This window comes from Lepidochelys olivacea (assembly GCF_965140295.1).
Source record: "Lepidochelys olivacea isolate rLepOli2 genome assembly, chromosome: 23".
NCBI classification, from domain to species: Eukaryota; Metazoa; Chordata; order Testudines; family Cheloniidae; genus Lepidochelys; species Lepidochelys olivacea.
Window position 1 is genome coordinate 1109250 of NC_140433.1, and position 19297 is coordinate 1128546.

Genomic DNA, 19297 nt, shown 5'->3' on the forward strand with positions numbered 1-19297 from the left:
CTTAGTTACTTCGCTGGCATTAAGCAGCAGCCAAGGAAGGGGGGATTTGCCCAGCAGATGCCGACTTGCCAAGAAGGTGGAGTTTTCTGATCAAGAGAGATTATCCTGCGGGGTGCACAGCAGGGCTGCAGGGGGTGGTGTGGCCACTGGAGCTGGGACTCCTGGGTTCTCTCCTGGCTCTAGGAGGGGAGTGGGGTCTAGTGGCTAGAGCAGGGGGGGCTGGGAGCCAGGACTCCCGGGTTCTATCCCAGTTCTGCCCCTTGGCCCGCTGGATGATGTGGGGCAAGTCACTTCTCCCACCCTCCATCAATTTACACTGTAAACTCTCCGACACAGGGTCTGTGCAGCGCCTGGCACAAGGGGGCCCTGATCTGAGCTCGAGTCTCTACATGCTACTGTAATACACCTAATAATGAGCTACTAAAATCTGTGCCTTTCCCTTTGGGCTCTGCTTCCCCATGTCTTAGTGTAAAATGCCACCCTCGTGAGCTGACAGCGTCACCCTCCCTTTGCACTGGTGCGATGGCAGCGCATGGGGCTGGGCAACGAGGACTCAGCCCCCAGGGCTTTGCTGCAGGCGATGAACTGATAAATGCAAGATCCAAACGCCTGACAGTGACCAATGGCAACAACCGCCCATCACACCACAGAGCTCCCAGCAAACAGCCCTGACGGCCTGCTCAGGCTAATGGATTTTAAGCCCAGAAGACGCCTTTATGATCTAAGTTGCCCTCCACCATCAGAGAGTCACCAGGAGATCCTGCACCCAGCCCAGCATGCGGGAACGAAGAGATTCCACCGACGTGTCTCGCGCTACGTTACCCGCTTGCCCGGTTGGCCCCGAGGTTTCTAGCCCCTGTCTCAGAGCTAGAAGCAAATGAGGGATGGGACCCGTTGGGACGTTGCACTCCATATGCTTTATAAATATATGCTTGGAATGTGAATATGATGTAACTGGAATATGCTTCATGCAAAAGGTCTCTTGGAAGGTATCGTTACAAAGCTTATAATCTCCTGAGTGTGGTCATTCTATTTGTATAAATGTATCACTCTTGTATCTGAAACTAGGAATATGAAATATAACTCTGAGGGCCTATTGTAATTATGCAAAGTGTGGGCCACAAATGGTGGCTTGGAATCTTGATGGCTCCCATCAACCAGGACAATTGGTTGTAAATGGCTCTGTTGACTTGGAAGCCTTCCTGTGAGTCAGGCCAGGAAGAATGAAGGCTTGGGGGGTCTCACAGGACATGTGACCATGTCACCTGGTACTGGAATCCGTTTAGAAGAGGGGGTAGGAACCCAGAAAGACAAAGGATTCCCGCCTTGGGCCAAAGCTATTAAAGGGGGTGGAACAGAACAAAGGGGGTTGCCAGTCATGAGAAATCCCGTAGTTACCACCTGAGCTGGAGCGAACAAGGACTGTAGGGGGGGGGGGGGGAAGGATTGGGCCCAGACAAGGAAGGAGTCTAGTCTGTGAAAGAAGCTTATTGGAACATCGCTGAGGGTGAGATTTACCTGTATTCAGTTTCTTAAATGTATTAGGCTTAGATTTGCATGTTTTGTTTTATGTTTCTTGGTCCCTTACTTTGTTCTAAGAAAAGGAGGACTTGTGGCACCATAGAGACTAACCAGTTTATTTGAGGATAAGCTTTCGTGAGCTACAGCTCACTTCATCGGATGCATGCAGTGGAAAATGAATACATCTGATGAAGTGAGCTGTAGCTCACGAAAGCTCATGCTCAAATAAATTGGTTAGTCTCTAAGGTGCCACAAGTCCTCCTGTTCTTTTTGCGAATACAGACTAACACGGCTGCTACTCTGAAACCTTACTTTGTTCTGTCTGTTATTACTTGGAACCACTTAAATCCTACTTTTTATACTTAATAAAATCAGTTTCGTTTATTGATAAACCCAGAGTAAGTAATTAATACCTGGAGGAGCAAACAGCTGTGCATATCTCTCTATCAGACCCCGACTGAGATGGTGTGGGGCCGGAAGGGGTTGATAGATCAACAGAGCGTCAGGAAGTGCTTCCCCACCAGCCAGCAACTCGTTCGACCTCCCCCGGCAAGCCAGCCAGGAAACGTTTGCTCCCCCGGGGCAGCTGCAGACGGGGATCAAGTCGCCCCCGAACCGTCTCTGTGCTCAGCTAAGCAGCCGGAGCTCCTGCCGTCTGTCGCCCCCAGGAGCTTCTGAACCCGTCGGTCGTTGTCCTGGCTCTTCTTTGACCCTTCGATTGACCAGTGGGCCCCAGAACCAGCCCCAGGCTCCCAGCAGCGTCCCACCAGGGCCAAACACAGGGGAAACCACCTCTCTGCTCCTGCTGGAGATTCCCCCGTTCTGGGGCCTCGTGCTGGGCGTTCCTGGGGGGCAGAGCTCCCCTCCCCGCTGCCCCAGCTCCCTCCATGGGGTTCAGGGAAGCAGCAAACTGAGCGTTGGCCATGCCATTGAGGGAGGGGCGCGGGGACAGCTGCGCCAGGGAGACGTGTGAGGGGCTCTCTTCTGCTTCTAGCTGTGCACCCCCCTTTGCTCCCGGGAGCTACAAATGCAGTCCCCCCACTCCCCAGCGAATAACAGACCAGCCTCAAGGAGCAATGGGGCCTTTTCCCCTTGCTGATGGCTTCCTTCCCCACGGTGACGCCCCTGCTGGAGGGGAAGGGGCTGTGACGAAGTGGGACTGTTCTTAATGTTTCCTCTGAATACTGTAAGTGTGCCTCAGTTTCCCCTAGGCATTTCTTAAGTCTCTAGGTGGTGGGATAAGGGGTGTAATTGTTGCAGAGCAAAGGGCCAGGGTACATAAATGGCCGACACCCTGTTTCCTGGCCACTGATGGCCTGGGCCCTTCCCCCCTGCAAGGTGAGAGCTAAAGGGTTGGAGAACAAAGGAATCAGGTGCCCTCCTGGCCCAGGAAAGGGACAAAGCCCAGAGGAGGAGGGACTGGAGGGAGTTTTGGTTTGGGGCTGGCTGGGACATGGAGTGAAGGGCAGACGTGGTTGTCTGGCTCACTGCCCCCCAAAATGCACCCAGCTGAGGGGTCCGGTTCTCTGCACCTACAAGCTCTGTGTTAGACCATGTTCCTGTCGTCTAATAAAACTTCTGTTTTACTGGCTGGCTGAGAGTCCCGTCTGACTGCGGAGTTGAGGGGCAGGACCCTCTGGCTTCCCCAGGAGCCCGCCTGGGCGGACTCGCTGTGGGAATCGCAGGGAGGGGCAGAGGAGGCTGAATGCTCCGAGGAAGGTGGAAGCTGCATGAGCTGTGTGTCCTGAAGTCAGGCTGCTCACAGAAAGGAGACTTCCCCAGAGTCCCGACTGGCTTCATGGGGAGCAGTTCCAGAGCATCGCCCGGGGACTCCGTGAAAGGGGAGCCAGGGCACTGGCCCCCCCTGGTTTCCCCCTGCCAGCGCCTCAGCCAGGAGAATGGGAGCACTCGGCGTCTCCACCCTCAGGGGAGGTAATGGCACCCGCTCTCCGGGCCGGGTCAGAGGTCAGACCGGGTCCCCCACCCCTAGGGGCCTGATGGATCCCAGTGCGGCTAAGGGAGGGGGTCTGACAGCGCCCTGCGTGGTTAAGAGGAGGGGGTCTCAGCAGACCCTTAGCGGGCTGGGGGAAGGGTCCTGGATCTGGCCTCCGGGCGCTGCTGGGATTGGGCCCGCCCCGTGCGGTCATTACTGACGTGCAGACCCGGGCGCTCTCTGCAGGGCAGGATCCATCCCCCTGCCCCCACTGTGCAGATCGGCAGTGACAGGCGCGCGATGGCAGTGGTGGGATAAAGCGCCCAGGGGGCCGGGGCAGGCGTGGGGGGGGCGTCAAACCCAGAGATGGAGCTGGGAAAATGCACGGGGAGGCACAAAGGGCATCGCGCCAACTCCCAGGCTGCTCGGCTCCCTGGGCAGACACCCAGCCACTGCAACCCACGCTCGACTGCTGCCCCCGGCAGCCTCCCCCGCTCCCAAACTGCCCCCCGCCCCCTGCAGAGATGAAGCCTGCGCCGTCACCGAAGCCGGGGAGAGAGGAGCTTGGGGTCAAAACGCCGGCTGGGAGTCTAGACCCCCGGGCTCCATCCCAGCTCTGCCCCAGGCCCCACTGGGTGGCGAAGGGCAAGTCCCTGCATCTCTCTGGTGCTCAGCTGCCCAATCTGTAATACAGGGATAGCGAGACTGGGAGCTCCTGCAGGCAGACGCTGCATCTCACCCCGGCGCGACGGGGCCCTGATCTCGGCTGGGGTCTGGGCAACGCCCAGGGCTGCTTACGGTGTTTTGGCCACTTTCTGCCACCTTTACTCCCCGGGGACAGATGCTGGTTTCCCATCCGCCTGTACTCCACTCCCCAGTCTATTTAGTCTCCCCAGCCTGGCAGCTCTTTGGGGGCAGGTTTCTTTTCCACCTTATGGTCCCTGTAAAGGCCCTGGTGTTCCACGCCCTGGTGAGACGAGTGTGACGGGTTCGGTCACAGAGACCCCCTTGGGACTGTTGGAATTACCTCTGAGCCCTGCCTTGATATGCTACCGCTCTGCAACACAGACCCAGGTCTGGTCCACGCCCCAGAGCTGCAGACTTAACTGAAAACTGATCAGCAAGTTACTTATCTCCAGCTCCCAGACACCCAGCTCCCAACGGGATCCAAACCCAAATGAATCCGTTTTACTCTGCATAAAGCTAATACAGGGTAAACTCATAAATTGTCTGCCCTCTATAACACTGATGGAGAGAGATGCCCAGCTGTTTGCCCCCCCAGGCATTAATCACTTATTCTGGGTATATTAATAAACCAAGGTGATTTTATTAAGTGTAACAAGTAGGATTTAAGTGGTTCCAAGTAATAACAGACAGAACAAAGTAGGTCACCAAGCAAAATAAAACAAAACAGGCAAGTCTAAGCCTAATACATTAAGAAACCGAATACAGGTAAATCTCACCCTCAGCGATGTTCCAATAAGCTTCTTTCACAGACTAGTTTCAGAGGGGCAGCCGTGTTAGTCTGTAGCAAAAAGAACAGGAGGACTTGTGGCACCTTAGAGACTAAAAAATGTATTTGGGCATAAGCTTTCGTGGGCTAAAACCCACTTCATCTTACGCATGGAGTGGAAAATACAGTAGGAAGATATATATACATAGGGAACATGAAAAGACAGGAGTTGCCATACCAACTCTAATGAGACTAATCAATTAAGGTGGGTATTGTCAGCAGGAGGAAAAAAAGCTTTTGTAGTGATAATCAGGATGGCCCATTTCAAAGAGTTGACAAGAAGCAAGTGAGTAACAGTAGGGGGGGAAATTAGCATGGGGAAATAGTTTTCTGTCCACACATCTATTCAGGGGACACCATCATAGGGCCTAACCACATCAGCCACATTATCAGAGGCTCGTTCACCTGCACATCTACCAATGTGATATATGCCATCTTGTGCCAGCAATGCCCCTCTGCCATGTACTCTGGCCAAAGTGGACAGTCTCTACGCAAAAGAATAAAGGGACACAAATCTGACGTCAGGAATTATAACGTTCAAAAACCAGTCGGAGAACACTTCAATCTCTCTGGTCACTCAATTACAGACCTAAAAGTAGCAATTCTTCAACAAAAAAACTTCAAAAACAGACTCCAACGAGAAACTGCAGAACTGGAATTAATTTGCAAACTGGACACCATCAAATTAGGCTTGAATAAAGACTGGGAGTGGATGAGTCATTACACAAACTAAAAACTATTTCCCCGTGTTAATTTTTCCCCCTACTGTTACTCACACCTTCTTGTGAACTGTTTGAAATGGGCCATCCTGATTATCACTACAAAAGTTTTTTTTTTAGCCCACCTTAATCGATTGGTCTCATTAAGAGTTGGTATGGCAACCCCCATCTTTTCATGTTCTCTGTGTATATATATCTTCCTATATGCCAGATAAAGAAGTGGGTTTTTTACCCACGAAAGCTTATGCCCAAATAAATCTGTTAGTCTTTAAGATGCCACTGTACCAGGTCACATGGTCACATGTCCTGTGAAATCCCGGCCTCCATTCTTCCAGGCCTGACTCACATGAAGGCTTCCAAGTCAACAGAGCCATTTACAACTAATTGTCCTGGTCAATGGGACCCGGCAAGATTCCAAGCCACCATTAATGGCCCACACTTTGCATAATTACAATAGAACCTCAGAATTAACAGAAAGAAAAGGAGGACTTGTGGCACCTTAGAGACTAACAAATTTATTTGAGCATGAGCTTTCGTGAGCTACAGCTCACTGCATCGGATGCAGAGTTCCATCCAATGTAGCCCACGAAAGCTTATGCTCAAATAAATTTGTTAGTCTCTAAGATGCCACAAGTCCTCCTGTTCTTTTTGCGGAAACAGACTAACACGGCTGCTACTCTGAAACCAGAGTTAACTTTATATTTCTAGCTTTAGATTCAAGAGTGATACATTTATACAAATACATTTATAATCACACTCAGTAGATTATAAGTTTTGTTTTGATACCTTTAGAGACCTTTTGCATAAAGCATATTCCAGTTACAGCATATTTACACTCATTAGCATATTTCCATAAAACATTATGGAGAGCAACATCACAGCGAGACGAGACAGACCCCAGGGTCAAACCTGCCGGGCTCGCGGCAATCTCTGTTAGAGACCGGGGCGAGAGCAACGCTGGGGCGGAACTGCTGCCGGGGGCTCTTCGAGCATGGACCCAGCTGGGCCAGCGCCTGGCAGAGAGCTGGGTAAATGGGCTCATCCCTGTGTTCCCAGCTGGGCAAGGATTGCGATCGCCTTGGTCTCTAAGGTGCCACAAGTCCTCCTTTTCCTTTTTGCAGATACAGACTAACACAGCTGCTACTCTGAAACTTGGCCGGAGCCCCTCACCCTAGAGCCCAGCCTGCAGCCCAGAGCTTCAGCTGTGCTGGAGCAGATCCTGGGGAAGGAGACACTCCCCGGTGGGTTCTTCCAAGAGCCAAGCCCCTCACTGACAGCTCTGCACTTCATTTCTGGCCTGAGCTCATCTCGCTCTAGGGACCGGCTGCTGCCTTCGCCCAGCTCCAGGCCTGGAGTTCATACCCAGGCTGGGCCACAGGCCACTGCGTGCGCCATCCAGCACCCTGCACGTCCAACGCTGCGCACGCAGGGAGTGCTGCCCCGAAGCGGCTCGCTCAGTGCCAGGCCCAGGCAGCGAGGCTCTTGCCGTCTCAGGTGCTCCCGTACCCAGAGCCGGAGAAGCTGACGCCGTTAGCCACAGGCTCCAGTCCCTCTGAGTCTGCGGCAGGGGGAGGGCCCTCGGCAAGTTCCCCATGCTGGGAAGGAGCCTGGCTGGCCTGAGAGCAGCCCAAGGAGCTGGCTGCTTCATGGGTCTTTCCGTCTCCCTTGGAAGGGTCAGGATGCAGCGGAGCAACAGGGTGGATGGGCCGATCCTCCCCCACCCCCTGCTCCGGCCCCGCAGGGCAGGATCCTCGGACTGTTTCGGAACTGAACGGGTCCCTGTCGTCCTGGCGCCAGGATTCCCTTCAAGGGACAGACGCCAGCCAGGCAGAGCCTGCTGCGGACGCTCTGGGCTGAGCGATGCAGGAGTCAGCCTGGCCCCTTCTGGCCTGGGAATGCCTGGACAGAATGCACGGCCAGCCAGGCCCGCTGGGGTCTGCCATCCTGCCAGGAAGAGTAAATCAACCGCGTCTGGCCAGGCCCCCAGCCCAAGCCAACCCCCGGCACGCTCAGGTGGACTTAACCCATCAGAGGCCACAGGAAGGTAGGGAGCCGTGTTTATCTGTCACTCGCCCGCCCGCGCCCACAGACCCGTCCCCAAGCACTCGTCTGCCTGGCGGCCTGGAAAACACCAGCGCACGGGGCTAATGCAGTGGACGGCGGAGGAAGCAATCGGGGAGAGAGGCAGAGATGGACGAGCGTTGGGGGCGGACAGAGAGAGGATATAGCTGGGGATGGATGGACAGAGGGGGATGCACACGCAGGCTGCCAGCAGGGTAGATACAGAGACGCACAGGGTGGGACCCAGCCTCCGGCCCCACACTCTCCCTGTGCCACAACCTCCGACCCGATAGGGAACCCAGTCCTCCCCAAAAGGGGCTGGAGGAATAAATTAAAGCCTGGAATGGGACCTTCCCCAGCCACAGCATCTGCCCCCAGCCGGAGATGTGTTAGCCAGCTGGCTCCTGGCCAGGCCCTCCCGGGTTCAAGAGCAGCTGCAGGGGGGAGGGGGGGGGCTGTCAACCTTCAGCTCATGGCAAGGAGCATCTCTGCCCTGCCTTTCACCTTCTGCAGCCATGGCGCGGGAGTGGCCGGCTGCACAGACAGATGCTGCTTGGGGCAGGGATGCAGGGGGATCGCAGGGTCTCCTTGTCCCGTGGGCACCGACCAGGGCCACAAGGCAAAAATAAATAACACCCTTCACCTGGGGCCAGCCAGGGCAGCCACCTGGCAAACACCAGCCCAGCAGAAACACAAACCTGCCTCCCAGCCGCCAACTCCACGGGGAGAAGGGGAAACGCCGGGTCACAGACACGCACCGTGCGGCTCTGGGCTCTCCTGGCTGCGGGCAAAGGGGCACCGTGCCCCGGGCTGGCGACAAGCGGCCCCCCCTTGGCACACCCCCCATCTCCGGCTGGCAACCCCGGCGGGCCGTGGGCACCCAGAGCCAGCGCCCGGCTGGCACCCTGGGGTGGAGCCACTCCACGCACCCCACACTGCAAGGGGGGGCTTCCCCCATCCCCCGTCCCCGGCCACCTGCCAGCCTCTGCCCCCCGCCAGCCCCCCGCATGCCCGCGGCGCCGGACTCACCCCGGCCCCGCTCCCGCAGCCGGCCGCGCGGCAGCATCCAGGCCCGGGGCGCGCTGCAGAGCGCACGGCCGGGCAGCCCCGCCGTCACCGCCGCCCCCCGCGCCCGGCCAATCCCCGCTCGGCGGCGCAGCCTCCCCCCGTCCCCGCCCGGCCGGAGCGGGGAGCGAGCCGCGGGGCCGGGGCCGGGGTGCGGGGAAAGGGGGGGAGGGGCTCAGGGGTGCAGCCTGCAGGATGCCTGGGTCCTATTCCTGCCACACGCCGGGCGCACCCTCCTCCCCTCCTGCGCTGGGGGTTTAGCTTGTGAGACCCTGCCAAGCCGGGACCGGCCCCTGGGGGGTCTGGGCAGCGCCCGCCCCGCCGGGGCCCCGATCTCGGTCTGGGCAGCGCCCGGCCCAGTGGGGTTCTCGGTCTCAGTCGGGGCCTCAAAATTTGGATTGTTTATTTACAATTTTTTTCATACACGAATTTTATGAGTCCAATATCAGTGGAATCAAGTCTCCACAGGAGGGAGGAGTTTGCCCCTTCTCGATTTATGGGGTGTTATAATTAGCACCCTGGTACCCCAGGAGCGCACCAGGGACCCGGGCCGAGGACAGAAACTGTTTTATTGGGGTCTGGTTTGTATGGTTTCCGCTCTGCCCCTGCGACGGGTTCTGGTCAGTGGGGAATGTGAGCACTTTGCAGGGTCAGGGACATGGGGCTGAATTAAGATAATCTGGGTTGCAAGGTCCATCCGACCTGGGCCTCCCTGCCCCCCTCCCATGCTGTAGCCCTGTCCTGGCCATGGCCCTGGAGCCCTTCACCCCTCTTCCAGCTACTGTTCCAGGCTCTCTGCAGACTCAGGAAGGGGGAGGGTGGATGGAATTGTGGGCAATAAAAGGACAATGGCCCCGATTCCCCACCTCCTCTGGAGCCCGGCGTCCAGCTCTGGTCCCCTGTGGTCAGGAGAGGGTAACTCAAGCTGGACCCGGCGCAGAGGAGGGCGCTGGGAGGCTGTGGGGAACAGAGCACTGAGCCAGGGAGGAGGGATCGGTTTGCTCGCTGGAAATGCCTCCAGGGGAACCGCTCTAGCCGCAGGCAAAAAGGCAGCAGCCCAGGGCCTCCAGGCCAGATGGCAACGATGCTCCGATTTGGCCTGGACACACATGGCCTAGCTGGAGGGGCACCCGAGGGCCTCCCCCCACTGCGGGCTCACCACACGCCCTGGTGAGGGACCTCTGTTCTTGGCAGCAGGAGGGGGCTGCCTAGGGCGGCAGAGCTGAGCAGCCTCTGGGGAGCGCACCTGCGGCTAACGGACCAGAAGAAATGGGAGGAACCCGGCCAGGAGTCGGCTGAGCCTGGAGCTGGGGAGACGGTTTCAAGTCACGGGAGGAGGGAGGTTCCTCCGGACAGGAGCAGGGCGGCAAACAGAACGGCTGGTTTGAAGATGGAGTTTGATGAGTTTCTGAGTCATTGTGCCTGGTTCTCTGAAAACACCAGCTCAGCGTCCTGGCCCGGCCAGCTAACCATCCAACCCACGGGCCAAATTTGGTGAATCCTGGTCACGTGCCACCCAAGGCATGTGGTGCATATGCTAAGAGGTGGGCAGCAGCCGCCAGAAAAGCCACCCGTGCTAGGAGCCATTAGGGAAGGGAGAGATGAAAATATCATATTGCCTCTAGATTAATTCACGGTACGCCCGCATGTGGACTACTGTGTGCAGATGTGGTTGCCCCACCATTTCCATATGAGGAGAGAGTAATAAGACAGGGACTTTTCATCTTGGAAAAGAGACGACTAAGGGGGGATAGGATTGAGGTCTTTAAAATCATGACCAGTGTGGGGAAAGTAAAGAAGGAAGTGTTATTTACTCTTTCTCATAACACAAGAACTAGGGGTCACCAAATGAATTTAACAGGCAGCAGGTTTAAAACAAACAAAAGGAAGTATTCACACAACGCACAGCCAACCTGTGGAACTCCTTGCCAGAGGATGTTGTGAAGGCCAAGACTATCAACAGGGTTCAAAAAAGAACCAGATAAGTTCACGGGGGATGGGTCCCTCAATAGCTGTTAGCCAGGACGGGCAGGGATGGTGGCCCTAGCCTCTGTTTGCCAGGAGCTGGGAATGGGCGATAGGGGATGGATCACTGGATGATTCCCTGTTCTGTTCATTCCCTCTGGGGCACCTGGCATTGGCCACTGTCGGAAGACAAAACACTGGGCTGGATGGACCTTTGGTCTGACCTGGTCTGGCCATTTGTATGTTCTTATGTTAAAAAAGACATGTTGAAATTGGAAAAAGTTCAGAAACAGGTAACAAAAATTATTAGGAGTATGGAACACACACCCAGCGGCCTGGCCCCTCTCTCGTGCCCCGGCTGGCCCCTCACGGGATAAGCAGGAAGGTCCTCTCCTGGATCGGTGACTGGTTAAAAGACAGGAAACAAAGGGTAGGAATAAAGTCCTATTTAACATATTCATAAATGATCTGGAAAAAGGGGTAAACCATGAGGTGGCAAAATTTGCGGATGATACAAAACTACTCAAGATAGTGAAGTCCCAGGCAGGCTGTGAAGAGCTACAAAGGGACTCTCAAAACTGGGTGATGGGGCAACAGAATGGCAGATGAAATTCAGCATTGATAAATGCAAGGTGATGCCCATTGGAAAACATGATCCCAGCTACACGTGTACAATGGTGGGGTCCGAATTAGCTGTTACCACTCAAGAGAGATCTTGGAGTCACTGCGGCGAGTTCAAAACGTCTACTCAATGGGCAGCGGCAGCCAAAAAAGCGAACAGACCGCCGGGAACCATTAGGAAAGGGACAGATAATAAGGCAGAAAACATCCTATTGTCTGGCGGCTTGAATCCTGCCTGCAGATGTGGTCGCCCCATCTCAAAAAAGGTAGATTGGAATTGGAAAAGGTTCAGAAAAGGACAACAGCAACGATCGGGGGCTGGAACGGCTGCCGCATGGGGAGAGATGAATAAGACTGAGACTGTTCAGCTTGGAAAGAGACAACCAAGGGGGGGGATAGGATCGAGGTCTGTAAAATCATGACCGGTGTGGGGAAAGGAAAGAAGGACGTGTTATTTACTCCTTCTCATAACACAAGAACTAGGGGTCACCCACAACATTACTAGGCAGCAGGATTAAAACGAACCAAAGGAAGTATTTCTTCACACAACGCACAGACAACCCATGGAATTCCTTGCCAGAGGATGTTGTGAAGGCCAAAAGTATAAATGGGTTAAAAAAAGAGTGAGATGAGCTCCTTGAGGATCGGTCCATCCACGGCTATTAGCCAGGATGCTGAGGGACACAGCCCCATGCTCTGGGTGTCCCTAGATCTGTGACTACCAGAAGCTGGGAGTGGACGACAGGGCAGATCACTTGATAACTGCCCTGTTCTGTTCATTCCCTCTGGGGCAGCTGGCACCGGCTGCTGTCAGACACAGGGCACTGGGCTGGGCCGGCTATTGCCCTGACCCCGTCTGGCCGTTCCTGTGCTCCCAGGGGCGTGACAATACCCCGTGGTAAGGGCCGGACTCGATGACCCAGGACGGCTCCGGTCCTGAGCTCCGTTTGCACCTGTGACGCTTGGCACCGGCTCCAAACGGCCTCGGGGCACCCCCTCTTTGTCTGGGGGGCTCTGACTCCAGGGGGCTGGGCAGACGCAGGCAGGGCAGCATTCAGCTGGTGGCTTGCCTGGCAGGGGTCTCCGTTCTCAGCTGGGGACCCGGGGCCCTGGGCCCGCCCTGCCCCAGGGAGACGAAGCCGGTGGATCTGGTGCGGGCGGAAGGGCAGAGCTGGTCTCTGCAGGTGGGAGCCCAGAGACAGGCCGGGGGAGCTCGCCATGGGCCCAGCTCCAGCCAGCCGGGGGGCGGCACTGGGGGGCGGCGGGGACCTGAGCCCAGCCCGGCGCAGGCACATGCCCGGCCCGGGACAGGGCAGGGCCGGGGGCCGAGCGGGGGGCCGGCTCTGCTCGGCCCGGCCCCCGGGGTGGAGCCGCGCACGGAAGGGATTTAGCCGCACGGCGCGGCCGCGGCCGGGAGCCGAGCCGGAGCATGGCAGCCTGCAGGAACATCGTCATTTTCGGGGCCACCGGCATGACCGGCCTGGCGACCCTGGCGCAAGCCCTGCGGGCCGGTAAGAGGGCGCGGGCCGAGCCCACCCGCGAGAGGCCGCCGGCCGGGGCGGGCTGCAGGGGCGCCGCGGTGCCTGCGGGGACAGACAATGGCTGCGCGGGGCGGGGGGCGCTGGAGACCCCGGGGGGCGCTGGAGACCCCGGGGGGCGCTGGAGACCCCGGGGGGCGCTGGAGACCCCGGGGGGCGCTGGAGACCCCGGGGGGCGCTGGAGACCCCGGGCGGCGGAGCTGGCGCAGCTGAGCCGGGGCTGTTGGTTCAAATCCTGCCTCCGCCACTGACTCCCCGGGTCTCTGCCGGGGACGCAGTTTCCCCACCTCTGATTCGGGTAACGGACCCTCCCCTTGCCTCCTCAGACTGGGGCGGTTCGGTTCAGGGGCTGCCTCTTGCTGGGTCTGGGCAGGGCCCGGCCGGACGGGTCCCGGTCTGGGCCGGGGTCTGGGCAGGGCCCGGCCGGACGGGGCCCCGGTCTGGGCCGGGGTCTGGGCAGGGCAGGGCAGGCAAAGGCAGTTCTCCCGGAGCCCCCACATTCTGGGCACGGGTAGGTGCTTCCAGCCCCTCAGGCTCCAGCCGACTTCTCGGTATCTGGGTGGGAAAGGCACATGTGCGCCAGAGAGATAAGTCGAGGGCGTTGGTATCAGGCGGCCGGGCCAGAAGCATCTGGACAGACCCAGCGCAAAGGGTTCGGTGGGACCAAGCCTGTTTTTAAACACCACTGTTGCACCCAGCTGGCGCTAGTGTAGACTGTCCTGGCGCTGGAGAGGTCGCCGCAGGGTGAGGGCCTCGCTGTCTGTGAGCACTCGGCTCAGCTCTGCCCCGACTCTGCAGAACTGGGCACGTCCCGTCACTGCCTGACTCCGTTTCCCCAGCTGCGGGGTGGGAGGGTGGCGCTGGGCCAGCAGCGAGGAACACTTTGTGGCCCCTCTGATGAGAGGGGCTATGAACCGGAGCCGGGTTTTCTCTGAGATCCCCCCTGCTCCAGCCCTGCTCACTCGGGGAGGTCGAACGCTGCCAGTGGCCCGACTTGCTGGCAGTATTCGCGGAGGGCCGCCAGTCCCCAGCACAAGTCTAGGTGCAGGAAGGGGACGCGTCCTTCGCTCCCAGAGGCTGCCCTCGTCTCCATCCCTGCCTCCGCATCGGCGATGGGTCCCCGAGCCCTGGCCCGAGCGGTGCAGGACCAGTGCTGGGTGAACCATGAGCCAGGCACCTCCCAAGGAGCCAGCAGGTGGGCGCTCAGCTACAGGACCCTCTGAGCGAGCGGCTGGGGCCGGGAACCCCGGTACTGCCCCGGGAAACGCTGCTGCCGTGAGGGTTGAGAGGGGACTGGATCGGGCTCTGTGGGCACCTCGGAGGGCAGGGCATCCAGGAGACAAAGGCAGAGCTGTTAGGTGGGTTACGGCAGCACCGGGGAGCCCCAGTCTTTGAGCTGGACCCTGCCGTGCCCAGCGCTGTACAGAGCACAACGGACGGGCCCTGCCCCACAGAACTGCCCAGCCAAGTGAGGGACAAGACCTGGCGGCTGGACACTGCAGCAGATTGGTACCTAAGTGCTGGAGCAAACGACCTGGGAGATGGGGGACCCCCAGCAGCGGGCACCTGCAGATCCAGCCCGAGCGTCTCTCTCAACAGCCCCCCTGCAGCGAGGCCAGCAGCTCGGGCTGGGTGCAACCCTCCGCCTTGTGCTACCACAAGGGCAGCTCAGGCTGGGGCCCTTCTGGCCTAAAACTCCCTGAGGCTGGCCCGATGCCAGTGGGATGCCCCCGTTCTGCCCACGATCCCCAGGCGGTGCCGTGCCTTGGAGACCCCGGGATTAAATCCTCGGGTTGACAGGCAGTAGTCGTGGATGAGATCCACACCTCGACTGTGTGAAATGCCACCCAGCGGGAGAGGGCCAGTCCGGACGCCTGGGTTCTCTTCCCCACTCTGCCAGTGACCCGCTTGTGACTTGGGCAGGTTCCTCCCCCTTGAGTCTCACTTCCTCAGGTATCCAACAGCGAGGAGCCTCCTTCAGCTTTTGTAGAATGGGAAGTGCTGTGCCAGACCTGGGATACCATTAACCCAACAAAACCATTTATACGGCAGGAGCTCCCTGAGGCCTCTTGTGCCGGGCGCTGCCCAGGCCCCGGCCGAGATCGGGGCCCCGTCGGGCCGGGCGCTGCCCAGGCCCCCAGTGTGCGCTGGCATCACATGGACCCGGAGAGACTCAGTCTCTCTGTGGGTCTGGCCCCACAGCTCAGATGCCCCAAGACAGCAGAGCTCGCTGATCCTGCTGAGTCACAGCCCCCCCCCCCGGTGCTGACTCACCACCCCATGGCCGGAGCGTGGGGGAGGAGGGGCAGTCTGCTCCTGCTGGCCCCAGGCCTGGCTCTCTGCTCCTCCTCAGGGGCCAGGGGTGAGGGGGTTAAAGCCCCTTTGCTGCCCCATATCCTGAGCCCTGCCTGGCTTCAGGGGTCAGGTATAGCCGCTACAGGGCTGCTCTAACTCCCGCTCCTCCCCCCCGGGCCCTGGGGGGCAGGGAACAGCCCACAGCGCAGTGTGCCCCGGCCACACCCCAATCAGCGGAGTGGGGCACAGATAGCCTGGGGCAGGGACTCTCGGTAAGGGGGGGGGGTTCTCAAAGTGCCGACCTCCCTTCCCTCCCGGACGCCAGAACCTCCTTCCAACCCCAACACACGCAACCTAGTCACACTCCCCCCCCCTCGCCCCCCAGGGCAGCCCCACGCCTGCCCCCCGCCCAGCACCCTGCCCACCCCAGGATTGGCCTGGCAGCTCTGGAGGAGAAGCAGGGGGCTCGAGCTCCCACTCTGCTGGCATGGACCAGGTGCTGCAGGTGAGAGGTAGGCATGCGAGGGCGGGGTGCTGGGTCTCTGGCCGAAGCTCCCGCACCAGACGGGTCCCACTACCCAGCCAGAGACTGACAATAACTCCTGGCACTTTGCAGACTGCCCAGATTGGTGTCAAAGGGTTGTCCCCTGTGAATAGCCAGGGGAAACTGAGACACAGGGACGAGGCAAGGCTGAGTATCAGAGAGTATCAAAGCTGGGGAGAGAACCCAGGAGTCCTGGCTCCCAGGCTCCCACCTCCTGCTCTCACCACCAGCCCCCACTCCGCTCCCAGAGCCAGGGAGAGAACCCAGGAGTCCTGGCTCCCAGCCCCCCCTCTTTCTGGCATACACCCGAGGCTCCCCCGCCCCCACACTGTCTCTCCTCCTGGCAGGGTACCAGGTGACGGTGCTGGTGCGGGACCCGGCACGGCTGCCCCCGGAGCACCGGCCGGCACGGGTCGTGGTGGGCGACGTGCTGAACCCGCCAGACGTGGACAAGGCGATTCAGGGGCAGGACGCCGTGATCATCATCCTGGGCACCCGCAACGACCTGAGTACGACGCACCTCTCCTGCCCCCCGGAGCCCCTTGCCCAGCCCCCGCACCCCCCGCACCCCCCGCTCCCTCTGCCCCCCGGAGCCCCTCGCCTGGCCCCCGCGGCCCCTTGCCCGGCCCCTGCGCCCCCCTGCTCCCCAGGGCCCCTCACCCAGCCCCCACGCCCCCCTGGCCCCCTTGCCCAGCCCCCCCTGCCCTCCTCTCCCATCCCCCCAGGATCCCTTGCCTGGCCCCCATGCCCCCTGCCCCCCCAAGGGCCCCTCACCTGGCCCCCGCACCCCCCACTCCTCCTGCCCCCCAGAAAGCGGGGCCCCTCACCCAGCCCCCACACTCTCCCTGCCCCCTGGGGCCCCTGCCCTCCATGCTCCTCCTGCCCAGCCCAGCCCTGCACCCTCTGACCCACCCCCTTCACCCCCACAAAGCTCCCCCTGCCCCATCCTACACAGCCCCCATGCCCAACGCATCCCCCTACCCTTGGCACTCCCCGCTGCTGCACCCCCCCATTGCCAAAGCCCCCCTGACCCCTCTGCTCTCCTGTCCAGGCCCCACTACCATGATGTCCGAGGGCACCAGGAACATAGTGGCGGCCATGAAGGCCCACGGGATCCGGAAGGTGGTCGTGTGCCTGTCGGGTGAGTCCGTGGGGCACCAGCTGGGTGCGTGTCCCTGCCCACGTCTCCCTGGGCTACGCCTCTGGCCAGCGGGGGCCGGATTCCGGCTCGCTCCTTCCCTGAGACATGCAGCTCTTGGGCAGGGAGCCGCTCTCTGAGCACGCGGGGTCCCTGCTGCTGCGCCCAAGAGACTGATGAGGCTTCTGATTCAGCCCCGCCACCCCGTTAGCAGCTCTGGTTTGCCAGGTTCTCATGCCAGCTCCAGGATTAGGAGAACGACGGGTCAGGTGGGAGCCCCAGCGGCCGGCCAGCCGGCCGTGAACTCTTCAGAGAAACCTGTTGGAATTGGCTCAGTGGGCTTCATCCAAACCCTCTGGCCCAGCGCCTGGGGGAGAGACCCCAGAGGGAGCCCTGGGGGGTTATCAGCGTCTCCCTCATCACCGGCACCGCCTGGGTGCATTGTGCTGGCCTGTCCCCGCCATGCAGCCTTCTCTGGCACACGCTGCCTCATGCATCTTTGGGGGGGTTTCACGCCCCTTTCTTTTCCGGGTCCTTCCTCCTCTGACGAGGGGGTTCCTAATCCCTGTGCCTCAGGTTCGGTAGCACGTCCGCCCCTTCGCTCCCTGGTGTCCTGGGGCCTTGCTGCCACCCCAACGTACTGTGCCCCAAGCCGGGAGAAACGAGCCCCTTGCAGCTGCTTAGCAGCTTCCTCGCGTGTGACGCCACAGGATCTGGGGTGACCCGCGTGAGGGCCACGGAGCCGGGTGCAACTATGCTACTGTCTGACAGGCCTTGTGGGGTCCTTACATCCCTGCCTTAATGGATACCCACGCCTCCCTGAGCGACCAGGACAGCTTCCCTGGGCACGGCCCAGACACCAGCGGCTTTACCCTCACATCCCTGGAGGCGGGGGGGGGGCGAGCCCCACCTCTCAGCTGGGGGGACCAAAGGACCTGCCCAAGTTGTACAGAAAATCAGTGGGAAATGGGGAGAGAACCCAGGAGTCCTGGCTCCCAGCCCCCTGCTCTAACCAATAGACCCCACTCCGCTCCCAGAGCCGGGATAAGACCCAGGAGTCCTGGCTTTGCTTCCTCCCCTGTTCTGACTCTCCCCTCATGCCCCGCCCCTGTAGCTTTCCTGATGTGGGACCTGAAGAAGGTGCCCCCCAAGCTCCTGCCAGTGACGGAGGATCACATCCGCATGCACCAGATTCTGCAGGAGTCGGGGCTGGACTGCGTCTCCGTCATGCCGCCCCACATCGCCGGTGGGTAGGGGGCTCTGGCTGGGACCAGCTCTCTCTGCCAGTGCCTGGAAGAGAGTGGCAGGGTGGGCTCCCCCTCCAGGTCACAGGGGGCAGCGGATGGAGCAGGATACCCCCTCCCAGTTGGAGGGCTGGGCGCAGGCCTGTGTGGGGTGGGTGCCTCGGAGCGGGGCCCCACGCACACACCCCCGGGCGGGCTTGCCGGCCAAGCAGGGGGCTGGCACCGGAGAGGCCTTGGGAGGAAGGGGGGCCGTGACCCTCAGTACCGGCTATGTCCCAACCCGTCCCTCCCTCCCTGCCCGCCAGATGACCAGCCACTGACCGGGGACTACACGGTGACGGTGAACACGTCCGGCGGTGCCCGGGTCATCTCCAAGCACGACCTCGGCCACTTCTTCCTGAAATGCCTCACCACCTCGGAGTACGACGGGAAGAGCGTCTATCTCTCCAGGAACTACCCCAAGGTGTGAGGGCGCCAGGCCCCCGCTGGGAGCCACCCACCAGCCCTGCCCCTGCTGCTTGGATCCAGCCGCCTGCCGCCACTGAGCCGTAACCTCGCCGCCTGCTCCGGATCTGGGGGGCTCAGCCCAGCTCCAAGCCGCTATCGCAGCGCAAGTGTGGCTGGCTGGGCCCCTGGATAGGGGGCCAAATGAGCCAGAGTCTGGATTCAATTCTGTCCTCCACGGCCCCGGGCGGGAGAGAAAATTCCGCCTCCAGCCCCCCGGTGCCTTTCCGCAGGTCAATCCACCAAGCTCCTTCGGGGCCAGCGCTTGACCCCATCTGGGGAGCTGCCCTGCTAACCCCATGGCGACCCCTCGCGGCCGAGCCCAGGCCTCGGGATGCCTTTGATATTTGGCTGTGGCTTGCTTCTCACTGGCAGCAGGAGCTGCCATCCCCGCACTACGCGGGGACCAGTAAAGATTTCCTATTTTCTGAGACTGAATCGCACTGGTCTCTTTAATCCCTGAGCAGCCGGCTCCCCAGCGTGTGGGTTCTCTGTGGAGGGTCATTGCGGGATTAGCCTGTGCGACTCCTTGCCACTAGATTGCAATGGCGCCCTCGTTTAAACAAGGCTTGGATGAGCAGGAATAGCCAGGCCTCCAGATGCAGAGATTAAAACTACAACGGAGAATATGGGACA

The 19297-nt window shown here is 59.9% G+C and overlaps 2 protein-coding genes across 2 annotated transcripts in view; one reads left to right on the forward strand and one right to left on the reverse strand.

Annotated features, from left to right (window-relative positions):
- The window catches only part of SPTBN4 (spectrin beta, non-erythrocytic 4), a 70734-nt gene extending 61864 nt beyond the window's left edge, over window positions 1–8870 (reverse strand). The window contains exon 1 of the mRNA XM_084612243.1: window positions 8777–8870. The gene's annotated coding sequence lies outside the window, so the exon portion shown is untranslated. The remainder of the gene's footprint in view (window positions 1–8776) is intronic.
- Window positions 8871–12750: 3880 nt separating this feature from the next.
- Window positions 12751–19094, forward strand: BLVRB (biliverdin reductase B). Its single transcript, XM_084612855.1, has 5 exons — window positions 12751–12909; window positions 16123–16284; window positions 16827–16916; window positions 18028–18159; window positions 18463–19094. Exons 1-5 carry the CDS (start codon window positions 12828–12830, stop codon window positions 18624–18626), a joined length of 630 nt encoding a protein of 209 aa, XP_084468981.1. The 5' UTR covers window positions 12751–12827; the 3' UTR covers window positions 18627–19094.
- The last annotated feature ends 203 nt before the right edge of the window (window positions 19095–19297 follow it).